The sequence below is a fragment of the Alexandromys fortis genome, unplaced genomic scaffold (genome assembly GCF_014885135.2).
Source record: "Alexandromys fortis isolate MF-2015 unplaced genomic scaffold, M_Fortis_MF-2015_v1.1 scaffold_123, whole genome shotgun sequence".
Taxonomy (NCBI): Eukaryota; Metazoa; Chordata; class Mammalia; order Rodentia; family Cricetidae; genus Alexandromys; species Alexandromys fortis.
Genome location: NW_026068003.1, coordinates 854,975 through 868,420, shown reverse-complemented (window position 1 = coordinate 868,420; position 13,446 = coordinate 854,975). Strand labels below are relative to the sequence as shown.

At 45.8% G+C, this 13,446-nt stretch overlaps 1 protein-coding gene across 5 annotated transcripts in view; it reads right to left on the bottom strand.

Moving 5' to 3' along the window:
* Flnb (filamin B) overlaps window positions 1-13,059 on the bottom strand; it is a 144,773-nt gene extending 131,714 nt beyond the window's left edge. For 4 of the 5 annotated variants that reach the window (XM_050161177.1, XM_050161180.1, XM_050161178.1 and 1 more), the window contains exon 1: window positions 12,619-13,058. In XM_050161177.1, coding sequence (XP_050017134.1) covers window positions 12,619-12,910 — 292 coding nt within the window. In that variant the 5' untranslated portion in view covers window positions 12,911-13,058. Of the gene's footprint in view, window positions 1-12,618 lie in introns of all 5 variants that reach the window. The other variant, XR_007595237.1, reaches the window with a different exon arrangement.
* Between the last annotated feature and the right edge of the window lie 387 nt (window positions 13,060-13,446).

Sequence of the window (13,446 nt, the reverse complement as noted above, 5' to 3'; positions counted from 1 at the left end):
GGGGGGGGGGGGGTTGAGACAGGGTTTCTCTGTGGCTTTGGGGCCTGTCCTGGAACTAGCTCTTGTAGACCAGGCTAGCCTCAACTCAGAGATCTGCCACCTCTGCCTCCCAAGTGCTGGGATTAAAGGCGTGTGCCACCACAGCCCAGCTCAATAAAACGTTTTAAATTAAAAAAAAAAAATGGGAGGGAAAAACGTTGCAAATGACAAAAAAAAAAAAAAGATTTATGGAAGAAAGAATTCAGTAGGGAGAATAAATTTAAAAAAGAAAATGATAAACTGTGGTGGTTTGAATGAGAATGGCCCACATAGGCCCATATATTTCAATATTTAGTTCCCAGTTGGTGGGACTGTTTGGGAAAAGTTAGGCGAAGTGGCCTGGGGGTGAACTTTGTTTTTTCTTTTTTATTTGCTTTTTCTTTTGAGCTTTGAGATTTTAAAAGCTAAACTATTCTCAGTTACCTCTCTCTACCTCCTACTTAGAGAAAAACATGTGAGCTCCCATCTACTGCTCCAGCACCTGTCTGGTGCCTGCCGCCTCCTCCCCACCGTGGTGGTCACAGACTCTAATCATCCCGCCCTTTAGGAGGCTAAGACAGAAGAATTCCCCAAGAGCTGGGCCTGCCTAGGCTATAGTGTGAGATTCAGTCTTTAAAAAGAAAAAAGCATTGTCATAGCTGGGTGGTGGTGGTACACCTTTAATCCCAGCACTCGGGAGGCAGAGGCAAGCTGATCTCTTGAGTTTGAGGCCAGGCTAGTCTACAGAGCAAGTTCCAGGACAGCCAAGGCTACACAGAGAAACCCTGTCTAGAGAAACAAAGATCATCATGCTTGCTATCTTTCTAACCAGGTGGTCTAGAAGGCCAGAAAATACCATTAACCTAAATGGACGCACCCAATGGCTGAGCAAAAACTTAGTGACCTCTTCTCTTGCAAGAAGTCCCAGTCTTAGATTTGACCAATTCCTGGCCAAGGTTCAAACCACCTCTACCCACTCTTGATAAAGAGATCACTTCTTCCTCTAGCCTGAGGTGACTCTCACCAGTGGGGGGAGGGGTACAAGAAGACTTGACTCCAGGACAGAGTACTGTGACAGGTCAAAGTACCTCCTCCTATCAGAACACTCCAGAACCGACTCCCAAGGAATGAACAGGGTCTTTCTGACCCACAGTTCTAAGCACTTGGAGAGTGTTTGTATAAGAAGTGGCTTTCATTCCATCTCCTTTGCCTCACAGGAAATGGAAACGGGATATTCTGTTGGTCTGGTGTCCTTGTGAAGTACCGGAAAGACAGTTCCTCCCTAAGAGCACAAAGTGATTTTTCAAACCTCTACAAGACCCTAGAAAGGCAAGAAGAAACCAGGCTGTCCAACTCCCCTGTCAGGGGACTTCGGAAACACATTTTAAACTGTCAATGTAGCTGAGCAACTAAAAACTTAACTGAGTTTCTCTAGTAGGCAGCCAAACATGAGCCAAAATTCGCAACAGTTACCAAACAAAATAACTGTTATTAGCAGACCTTGGCACTCCCCATACAAGTTGGTCCTAAAGCTTTTAAGCCACAGGAAGTAGCTGGAACACCCCTGACCAAAACATATTTCTGAACCAATGGAGACTTCCAAACCATAATAAGAGGCAAATAAGACTTTCAATTTTAATGCTGCTCCAAGCACAGTTAAAACTCAAAGGTGAATCTTGGTATAAACACCAGTGTGACCAAATGACCGCATGAGAAGTTCCAGTCTACAGTCTTTTCTGAAAAAAATGCACCTCTCTTTTCCCCATTACAACCAAAGGAAACAGTAAGCCAAATTCCCTGAAAGGAAATAAAAAAATTCACTGAAGTTCTTCTTTAAAGATGAGATCCATGCTTTTTCAATGTTCTTGTTTTTTTTTTTTCTTTTTTTGGCAAAGTAAATAATTATAAATGTAAATTTAAAAATGACATTTATTTATATATCTATTGGTGTGTGTGTGTGTGTGTGTGCGCGCGCGCGCGCGCACATGCACCAAATATGTGGAAGAAGTTAGAGGGCAATTTTCAGGTTTTCCCTGTCCTTCCAACATGTGGGTCCCAGGAACCGAACTCAGGTATTTATGCACGGTGGCAAACACTTTAACCTACGCCATCTCACCAGCCTATAAATATGACTTTTTTAATAAGAGGGAAAAATGCATTAGAAGTGGATTTCAAAACATAGCTTACAAGATTAAAACCTTGAGGTTGGATCTGTGGCTCAGTGGTCAACAGCACTGGCTACTCTTCCAGAGGATCCAGATTCAATTTCCAGCATCCATATAGCAGTTAGCAATTGTGCAAGGGATCTGACACCCTCACACAGACACACATGCGGGCAAAACACCAATGCACATAAAATGAAAATAAATAATTTAAAAAAGATCAAAAAACTTAAACAGCCACACCCTCACTAGCCAAGCTGGGTTTGCCTCAGATCCCTTTTCTGTATAAGGCCATTATAACAATAACTACCTCTTAAAGTTGCAATTTAGTTTCTGTAGCTATGGTTGAGAAGCCTTTATAACAAGTTCTGGTACTTAACACTCAATATGCGTTCTTTACTTCTCATGGATCTGATCCTTGGTGGCTTACTATTAAATTCATTGTCGGAGCTTTACATAGCAACTTGGGAAACCTTGCTTTCTAGTAGCTGATGACCAACTGTCAGTGTTGAAAGGGTAAGTATGAAGGGCTGAATTGAGTTCTGCATCGCAGATCCAAAAACTAGTTGTTTTGCGGGGACATCCATCATCCCCACTTTAACAAGATGCAAAAAAACAAATATCCTGAAATCTGCCCAAAACAAGCGCATGGCAAGCAAGTCAGTGCACTGGGCTTATTATTCAATTCACTGTGCTAGAGACTGTTTATTCAGTAAGTTCTCTCTTAAACCCCTACTAAGTGCCAAGCTCAGGGGCACAGGTAAACAAGACACAGCCCCTGCTTTTAGAACAATTATGATCCACAGAAGAGGAAACCAAGTCAAATGTGGGGGTGGGATACGGGTCCTAAGGCCAGGACAAGGACCTCCAGCTAAGTGACTGCCCTTGGATATCAAGAAAAGAGAGCACATAAAAGAGACATAAAAGAGACATGAAAAGACTATGTTGAGAGAGGCAACTGCAGGAAACGGAAGGCTAACACCTAGATCCTTCCAGAACAGTCCCAGGTGTCAGCTAGCCATCTTCAGCTGCTGAGGAACGCCAGGCTCCACCTCTCCCCTCTACTCAGGACACTTTCTGGGTTCTGCCTCTGGAGGACCCCAACAGCCCGGATCTTTCACTATGTTCCACCTCTTTCTAAAGGAGTTGTGTGAACAGAACCCAGAGAGAGCTCTGCTCAGTTAAGGGTACTAGCAAGTCACAAAGACCTGCTAAGTGTAGGAATTCAGTTCAGCTGGTAGAGTGCTTGCTCAGCAAGCAAGAAGTCTTGTGTTTGATCCCTGGCACAAACTAAAACAGGTGTGACAGCACATCAGCAGTTCAAGGTCATACTTGGTTACACACACCAACTTTAAGGCCAGCCTGGGGATATATGTAACCCTGTCTCAAATAAAATAAAATAAAATAAAGGTTTCAGAGTTGTGGTCCCTAAGGTACCCACCCAGAGGAACAACATCCGGCCCCATTTCTAGCCACCTTATAACCAATGAGTCTGTCACTTATTCTTAGACTCCAGAGAGTGCCTGACAGACTGTGGAATGCTGAATCATTCTTGTTTTCTTTGAATCTGTTACGTCCCTTCAGGAACATGCAAGGAAGTGAGAATGAGTCACATACGAATTATGGTACCAACATGATAAAAGGCAAACTGTTTCCTCGAGAGATGGCTTCTCGGGGGCAGAAAGGGACCCGATTTTAGCCACTAGAAACCTTTCCTACCCCTGCTTGCAAGGGAGGCCTGCCGGTCCTTCAGTCGCAGTCAGCACAAGGTGGAGACAAGGACCGTTTCTTCTTTGGGGAAGGAAAGCCAACCACTTTTTTTTTTTCATCTTAAAATCTCAATTTATGTGTCACAGCAAATTTACATTGTCCCTGCCACAAATCCCCCTCCCGTTTTCCCTATATTGTGAGGTTGCCAACATTCCAAGCTAAGTTCCAAATAATTGCAGCCTCACTGGTTGTCTTTCTATTGGAAAGGAAATTCCAGAAAAGTTGTCTGGCATGGAGAAATCCTTATGAAAATACCCAGTAAGGTGACCGAGCCAGTTAGTCAAAAGAGCTTCAAATCTCCATGAGGAAAGGAATCCATGCCAGCATAAAGGGCCTTAGATACAGAGAACAGGAGTGCTGTGTTAAAACACCCGGGGCTTTCAACAAGCCAGGCCTGAAGTGCTCAGGAGGCTGAGCCCTGAATGGGCCCTCAGACCAGCCTCTCTGAGGAGCGAAGGCCGTGGGCAACACAAGCTCAGCTTCAAGCACACAGCTTCCTTCCTGCTGGTGGCCAGCCTGAGGCCAGCTGAAAACCGAACAGAAAGTCACTTGGTGGAACTGCAGGCAAAATATGCCAGAGCCAAACAAAGGGTCATTGCCAGACCTGGGCAGAAAGGAACCCTGCACTCCTCAGAACAGCCTGGTTAATGTTTAAAGGCAGCAGAAGGGATGTAGGACAGGTCATTTCTGACAGCTCAGCTGGGCCAATGTCCACTGTCACCAATGCGCTCATGATAGGCCAGCTCTCACACCCCAACCCCACGCCCCACCCCGCCCCACCCCACCCCACCCCAGTCCACACCTGCTTTATGGTGGATGGAAGCCACGAGGAATTCCTGGGATATTTCCTTCCCCTCTGGCTTCCAGGCCTCACAGCACAGGACCCCAAGCAGACCCCGCAAAGCAAATAAGCTTTTGTTGTTCCCCACTGGGAACCAAAGGCAAGGAAATCACGAAAAAGTCTAAAGATACTGCAGAAAGCCCCCTCCACACACAATCAATGCTCCTGGTGTTGAAACAGGTAAAGTAAATGGGCCCAAGAGTTCTGTAGCGCGTTAGGAAATTTATTTCTCTCTTTCCCTCCTTCCAATAGTAGGATTGAACCCAGGCCTCACACACTCCAGATAAACATTCTCTCACTGAACTATACCCCCATGGACACCACCCCTCCTTTGATTTTTACCACTTTCACTTTGAGACAGAATCCCACTAAGTCGCCAAAGCTGGCCTTAAATTTGTGAACCTCTTTTGTCAGCTCCCGAACAGGTGAGGGTTGTGTCATCAGACCCAGGTTGTAGCAAGAAAACTTAATGTTACAAATGAGTAAAATCTGAAGCAAAACAAAACAAGAAATAAACCAACCACCACCGCCACCCAATCAAGAAGAAAAGTCTCTTCCACAACCTCTTTCTACAATAGACCTATTTTACTGGACCAAATGCTCAGTCTGATTGACAAGAGAATACTTCACTCTCACAGGTCAGTCCAGCCTTCTGAGATAAGAACAGGACACAGTCATCTAAATACTCCAGAACCACAGAACTGAGTTACAGCCATACTCCAGAACCATAAAACTGGATTGCATATATATTCCAGAACCAAAGGATTGAGTTACAAAAAAAAAAAAAGGAAAATCTGCACCTAATATTTTAAGTTTTGTACTGGGCCACATTCATAGCCATACTGAGGAACAAGTGGCCCTCCGGCCTCCAGTCAGACATAAATGACAGACAGGTACAGCCTGTATCATACCTGACTAATAAAGGGCTGTGGATCCCAGCCTTAGTTTTTGTACCTATAAAATGCAAAGATAAAACACTCAGAAGGTGGAGGCAAGCTGATCACAGACTTGAGGATGGTCTGCACTGTAAAGTGAGACCCTATCTCAGAAATAAAAGAAAGCATTACAGAGCCTGCAATGGTGATTAGAATAAGAACTGGACAGACCAACGCATAGCAGACAGAAGACATGAAAACACGTGATGTTAGAGTAGAAGCTGAGTGGGACACACCTCAACATGGAGCACACAGACAGCAACATCGGGAGGCAGAGCTGGTACCAAGAACAGACAAGGAAACAGTACGATATTGATGTCCCGCCAACCTGAACTACTCAGAAAAACCAGGTTCTGATGGGAGGGGAGCAGCAGTCAGGAGCTCTCAGCACAGTTCTGTGTCACCACCAGTACTGACGAGGTCAAGAGCCGATCTATGTGTTTGCTTACAGTACAAAAGCATTCGGCCATGGCAAGTCTACAGTATGGGGACTGGCTGAAAGAGGATGAATCGCGGCAACTGTTCTGCGGTAAATGTTGCCACAAGACAATAGGTGAAGTAAAAATCCCATCCAATTACTTCATGACAAGTTTGTAGAAGAGATAATAGTAACTATCATTGATCAAAGAAACACACTGAAGGCAAATGAAAGAAGGCTCCTAGCACAAGGCTTCTGATGGCTGTGCGTCTGTAATTCCAGCCCTTTGGAAAGCTGAGGCCATCCTGGGCCATCTATCTCAAACAAAAAAAACAATCAAACAAAACATATTGAATAGGTAGGAGGGTTTTTTTAAAATCCCCCCAGCTCCAATTGTTACACCAAGGAATATAATTCAAACAGTCAGCAGGTCCCTTCTTTATCATCTCCAGTACAGCTATCCTCACCATTTTGGCATTGTAGCCTACGGAGAACAACCTGGTTTTCTAATTATCTTTCCCAGGAAAAGCTCTCCCTAGGACATGGACTGAGTTTCTCATGAAAAGCAAGGCAGCCACCTCAAAGCCTCTGAAGAAATGTTATTGTTCATTACATGATAAACCTGAGTGTACTCAGGGCTCATTGCCACGTTCAGTAAGTAACTAGCCACAGCAACAATGCAGAGGCTGACATCAACTAGCATGGCATAGATGACAACTGCAGTTATCATTAATGTAGGAACTGTAACCATTTAGGTTGAAATGGCTCATTCTATCTGGCTTAACCGGTTAAATTTATGGTAGGTGGGATTTAACACAGACCCAGTTCCTTAGAATTAAGAGTAAAGTTAAACACAGAATAATAAGACAGGGACTTGGGTAGATGAAGAAAAAAAAACTAAGGCTATAGCTTGATGGTAGAGCACTTGTCTATAGCATGCAAAAGGCCCTGGACGGATTCCAATATTGGAAAGAAGAGGCAAGAATATTTGGAATTCTAAGACCACATTAAGACTCTGCTTTAAACAAACAAAAAAGAACAATAATATTAATAATGAACATGTCAACATCATTGTGCTACAACTTTTGTGTGTGTGTGGTAAGGCCTTATGTAGCCCACAGTAAGCTGAAATTTGCTACACAGCTGAAGATGACCTCAAATTTCTGATCTTCTTGCCTCTACTTCCCACAGATGTGTGCCAGCATTACAGGTTCATTCAGTTCTAGGGTCCAAACTCCGGGCTTGGCACATCCTAGGCAAGAATTCTACCAATTGAGTTAAAGTCCCAGCCTAATCAAAAATATTGTTCTCTGCCACCCTATTTTCATTTTGCAGATGGAGAAGCCAAGGCTTAGAAAAATTAAAGCAACACACATCAGGGTATTGTGGGGCAGAGTGAGCATCATAATCCAAGTTTTAGGTTCATGCCTGGATTAGCAGGCCTAGGGCACACCGATCCTATGTAGCCAGAAAGCAAGATGAAAACGCATGGTGGTGCATGCTTTAATCCCAGCACTCAGGAGGCAGAAGTAGGTGGATCTCTTGAGTTTAAAGCTGCCCTGGTCTACAAGAGAGAGTTCCAGGAAAGAGGAGGCTACACAGAGAAAGCAACCCTATCACAAACAAACAAATAAACAAACAGGATGTCTAAAATCCCTGACCAATGCCTAAAAGCTTGGGTCTGAACCTCTGCTGTCCCAAATGCAAGGCGTCACCTTCAATCAAAGAGCAGTCTACTTCATGATGCCTACTTACAGGGCAGAACCTGGACTTGTGGGTGGGAATGCCGAAAGACATACTTGGCTCCAAATAAAAGCCCTCCTTTCCACAGACTCTCCAAGAACCAAGAATGAAGGCTGGCTGGCATGCTGGCTCCACGACTGCTCGAGCTCAGCAGAGACCCAGCCACCATCTGGAAGTGATTTGGCCCACAGATTCCTGAACTGGGTGGGAGGTTGGAATGACAGGCGCCTGGAGCTCCTGTCCAGCTCAGAAACAAAGCAAGTGTGAATGGACTCTGGGGGCAGCCAGAACACACCAGGGTCATCCCCTTCCAAGGAGCAGACACCCTCCAGGCAGCTCCACACTATTTTAGCAAGTAGGAGCAACTCTGGCCAATTGAGCTGGCCTCCCAGAGTGGTGCTGACTTTGAGCTTCTTTTCAGTGTGCAACCCTTCTAGCCTGACTTGAGACCATCCAACAATACCTAGTTTAGTTAACAGGCACTAACAGCACTTACTATGCGCCCTGAACTGCTCCAGCCACCTAAAATGTTTTATCTAATTATGTTATGTGCATGAGTGTTTTGCCTGCATGAATGTGCACGCCTGGTGCCTACGGCGTTCAGGAGAGGGCATAATATTCCCTGGACCTGGATTTACAGAAGGTCATGCACCACCATGTGGGTGCTGGCAATTGAACTCAGGTCTTCTGCAAAAGCATTAAGTGCTCTGATTACTGAGCCAACTCTGCAGCCCCTGTTCCAGGTACTTTTAAAAATATTACCTTGTTTAATCTTTGTAACAACATTTAAGGCGGTATTTATTATTTCTATTTCAGCAATTAGACAACAGAGGCATAGAAATTCTTAACAGCTACTTTGTGGCAAGTAAGAATTAAACCAAGACTTCTTGTGCTTAATGCTCTGTCTCACAGTAATGTGTAGCTGTCTTGTTACAAATGGCCCTGAATGTCAATTCTAACAAAACATTACATTTTAATACATATGTATTCTCTGGGTTTTTACACTGCTTGGTCCAAGAGAACACACTGGCTTTTGCTAGCTAGTTCAGGAAGAACTACAAAGTGGGAACTATCTGTAGAACATCAGATTAATGATGGCAGAACAAAGGGGAAGAAGGAAAAGATGCTGGGTGGCAAGGTGACCCACCATCCAGGGACTCAAAGTCCTGGGAACTCACTAATACTTAGGCTGATCCTGTGCAGGTAAGTTAAATAATCATCAGGGTCAGCTGCATCTTGTAAAAAGGCAGGGAGACATTCCTTTTCTAAAGGATCAAGCCACAATATATTACCCGAATTTCTAGCAGCCTCAATTGTCATTCTTGGGCTTCGAGGCTTCTTTTCTTTCCAAAGTTAGCTGGGCTGTCCAAAAGTCCGAAAGATTTATGGAGAAAACGCGTAAATAAAACCGCCAACTCCTTACAAAAACTATAACTAAGCATGCTGTGCTTTGCTGCAAACTGCTCAGACCTAAGAAGAAACTAAACAAAACCTTCAATTTTGGGATAGAGCCTAGGGTGGGACCAACTTCTGATGAACCACAAATGTGAGTAAATAAATAGCCGGGGTTGCCTTTCAGAAGTTGTTGGCAGGTATGCCACTGTCCTCTGGCAGTGGCTGAGCATCTTATGTCTCCAGCTGGGCTTACAGGCATGATTCTAAAGGTTCCCACAATGTAAATAAACTGTTGGGAATTAGCCAAGGCATACAATGATGCCCTGAATTCATCCAATAATCTTCCCTGGTTATGGAGTAAAACATGAGCCCCTGGAGCACAGGAAAACACAATAAAAGCCACCAATGGAGAAAGCAGATATTCCTCAACAGACTCAACCGTTAAAACAAAACACAAACTGACTCCACTCACCTCCTGACAGTCACAACATTTTACTCCTGAGCCCTCATCATAGCCCAGAGGATTAATCCTGTCACTTATAAAGGGCCCCATGATCCCTATTGCATCTGAGGCTACGGTTCAAACTTTGGGTATTCAGTTGTCGCGACGACACTCTGAACTTGAAAAGTGTAGGCTACAATAGCCCTTAGTCCAGACAGGGGAGGCTGTGTTGTCTTTTTGTTTTGTTTTGTTTTTAAAAAAAAAATGTATGTATATGAGTGTTCTACTTGCAAGTATGCCTGCATGACAGAAGAGGGCATCAGATACCATTATAGATGGTTGTGAGACACCATGTGGTTGCTGGGAATTGAACTCGGGACCTCTGGAAGAGCAACCAGTACTCTTTTTTTCATTGTTGTTAGTAGGGACACTAACAACAATGAAAATAACAACAGCAACCATGTGGCATCCTAGTACAGACCCCAGCCCCTAGTACTGACCCTCCTGGGACTCCTGGGAAGATCACTATCAGAAGGAATTAATTACTCTCAATTGGTTATCCCGGATATTCAATGGCAGTGGTCATCAGAATGTAACACCTAGTGGGTGGCCCTAATAAAAAGTGCTATGGTGCGCATAAGACTACATAAAGTGAACAGTGAATAAGAAAACGGAAGTCCAAGCTAGATGATTTTTTTATGGTCGAGTCATTACCTACAACATCCCTAGGGGCAACCAAAAGATGCCTTTAGCTCCATCTCATCCCTCAGCAGTCTAGGCCTCTAGCAAGGTGGGCAGGCCTTCAGAGAAAACCTGTTTGCTAAGAGATCTTTCTGGAAAGCAACTAGAGAGGAGTGTATGTGGTCACACCCTCTAACTGAGGAATACCACTTTAGGGAATATGATCCAAGAAATATTTTAGCAGGACAAAAAAAAAAAAAAAAAAAAAAAAAAAAAAAAAAAAAAAAAAAAAAAAAAACAAAAAAAAAAAAAAAAAAAAAAAAAAAAAAGAAGAAGAAGAAGAAGAACCAAAAAAAAAAAAAAGCGCAACTTTTGATGGTCTACAGAAACAAGCTGGTCATGGGTAACAGACCAACAGACCTATATCAGATGAATCAGATCAATGGGAGATAACTGTGGGATGTTAGGCAACCGGGGGAGGGGAGTTCAAGCCTCAACAGGCTCATGACTGGAAATCATGAGGACCAACTAGAAAACTGTAAGGGACCACCAAACAAGTCCAGAATGAGACCCACAATCTTGGAGCACAGCTGTGAGGCCATGCTGGAAGCAGCTGCCCAAGAGTAAACAGCCAGTGAATTAGGCAGTCCTTGATGTTTTTTCTGGTGCTATGGTTTCTCCGTAAGCGATTCTATGTCATGTTTAACTCCTGGTTTAATTTAAGTTTCTTTGTTGAGTTAATTAAATAAGCACGAATTTTAAAACAGAATGGTTGCAAGTTGAGCTCAGGCAGGCAGGCCTTGAGAGTTATTCCTTACAGGAAAGAGAACTTCCCGTGCAATTCTGAGGTCCCCCTCCTCAGTATGGGAAGTGGGCCCCCAGAAGACAAGTACCCCAGGCAGCTTCCTCCACTGGGCAGCCGCGCCTGGGAGGGAGATCCTGCTAAGTGTTGTAGCTTCTTGGACCCAGGAAGTAGGAAGCTGATCTACCTGCCAGCACAGGTGTGGGGAAAGTCGAGCGTGAGGCTGGGTGGAGGTTCAGTCTAGAGGGAACCCCTTTCCCCTGGAGAAAGTCCCACATGCCACACCCACCTTCCTTTCTGTCACTGGAGTCACTATAATGGCCTTGTTTCCTGAGGAAACAAGCCCAGCCTAAGTAATCCCCTCCATGTACTCGGTGTGAAGTGCACACATCCTCTGCACACGTATACACAAAAATCTTACACACACACACACACACACACACACACACACACCAAATGCTCTAGCCGGCAAGGAACGAGTCCTCACATACACAACCCCTTTGTTCCCACACTCACAAACCTCTTTAGAAACTTCCAACTAGTACAGACCTTAATTCTCACCCCGAGACAGTAGAAAAGAAGCCAGACTCAAACGCCTTCTCAGAAAGACCCAGGGAACGGGGTGGGACAGGGGAGAGAAAAACCTTAGCTGTCACCTGCTTTAGTTTTTAGTTAGACCATACTTGCGGGGGGGGGGGGACCTGGGGGAACGCAACCAGCCCTCTAAACTTCTCTCCTCTTCTGTAGAATGGACCTAATGACACCTCAGTCCACCGGACATTAAGTACTGAGATAACTTGGAAGGTTGTGGCCACACAGTCAGCCTTAGTTAAACTTCTACAGACACTAATTACTATCACCACTAAATGATCTCAACCTGAGGCGACCCACCACGCTGACACAGCTGAGAAGTGAGGACATTCCCACCTGATTCCCCCTCCCACCCTCGGAGCCCACACCCATTCCGGCGTTGGAAGGGGAGGGGAGGGTCGCAGGTCTGGTCTCCACCTAGGCGAAGAGATCCCAAGCCAGAGAACTGTCGCGTCCTAGGTCTCCCAGACTCCAAGCCAACGCCCTTTCGACCGCGGCGGTTCACACTGGGCGCACCTGGCTAGCGTGAAGTTGGGGTTTGGTATTTGACTCTAGGGTTCAGCCATCAGGGTGATTTCCCCAGCAATCCCAAGGTGTCCCACAATCAAATCTACAGCTGAGGCTGGAAGTTCTTAGCAATCACGCCAGGTCCCAGCCCACAGATGGCACTGTGGAAAAGGCCTAGGTTCCTAGATTCTCATCCCAGGGTCACCTCTCCCTCGTCTCAGCGCCCACACCTGGCCCGGGGAAGCGATGCGCGGTGGGGCGCTCTGCCGATACCCCGATTTCTGCAAACTCAGGGCCGGGCCACAACACTCACCAATGGACACGAGTTTGATGCTTTCGTGGTCCAGGAACTCCAGCGCCACCGACACGTTCTCCAGTTTCATCTGTCGGAAGGTGGGCCGCTGGTGGTACTTGTGGTGCATGCGCTTCTGGCTGAGCACCTCCAGCAAGGCGATAAGCCGTAACCCGTCGCTAAGGTCGGTCTGCAGGTTCCCGATGCGTTTATTCACGCACTTGAGGTGCTCGTTGCACCAGCGCGTGAACGTGTTCTGCTGAATCTTCTTCCATGGCGCGTCCTCCGCCAGGTCTTTCTCGGTCACCGGCATCCTGGAAGCGGAGAGAGTGCACGGAGGCAACAAGCTGCAGGGGCTGATTTAAAAATCCCCAAGGACCGAACCGAAGCAAGTGGGAAGGCGGCCCGAACTCGCTGCTACCCAAGCCGCAACAAGAGCTGCTCTGCCCTCGTCCGCCCCCGAGAGCCCAAGTAGTCTGGCCTGGCGCCTGCGCGCTAGGCAGCCCAGCCCCCGAGGCTCCGCCCCGTTCGGACCCTAAAGAAGCGAACTCCTTAGCTGCGCTCGCTCTCTACTGCCCAAAGCCTGCACTACACCTGGTTGCCGCCTCAGTTTCACGAACATGATGTGATGGCCAGCTAGAAGAAAGAAACCTGGGAAACGCCCAGAAGAAGAGCACTTGCAGAATCAGGGGACCAGATGGAACGGGTCACATGGAAAGGGAATGTGCCACCCATCTGTAGGTTTAGTGAGAGGCAGGTACTTTTCTCCGAGTCTGCAAGGCAACGGTAAATCAAGGCACCTTGATTTCCTTATGTCAAGGAACTAAGGAACTTTAAGTCTAACACCAT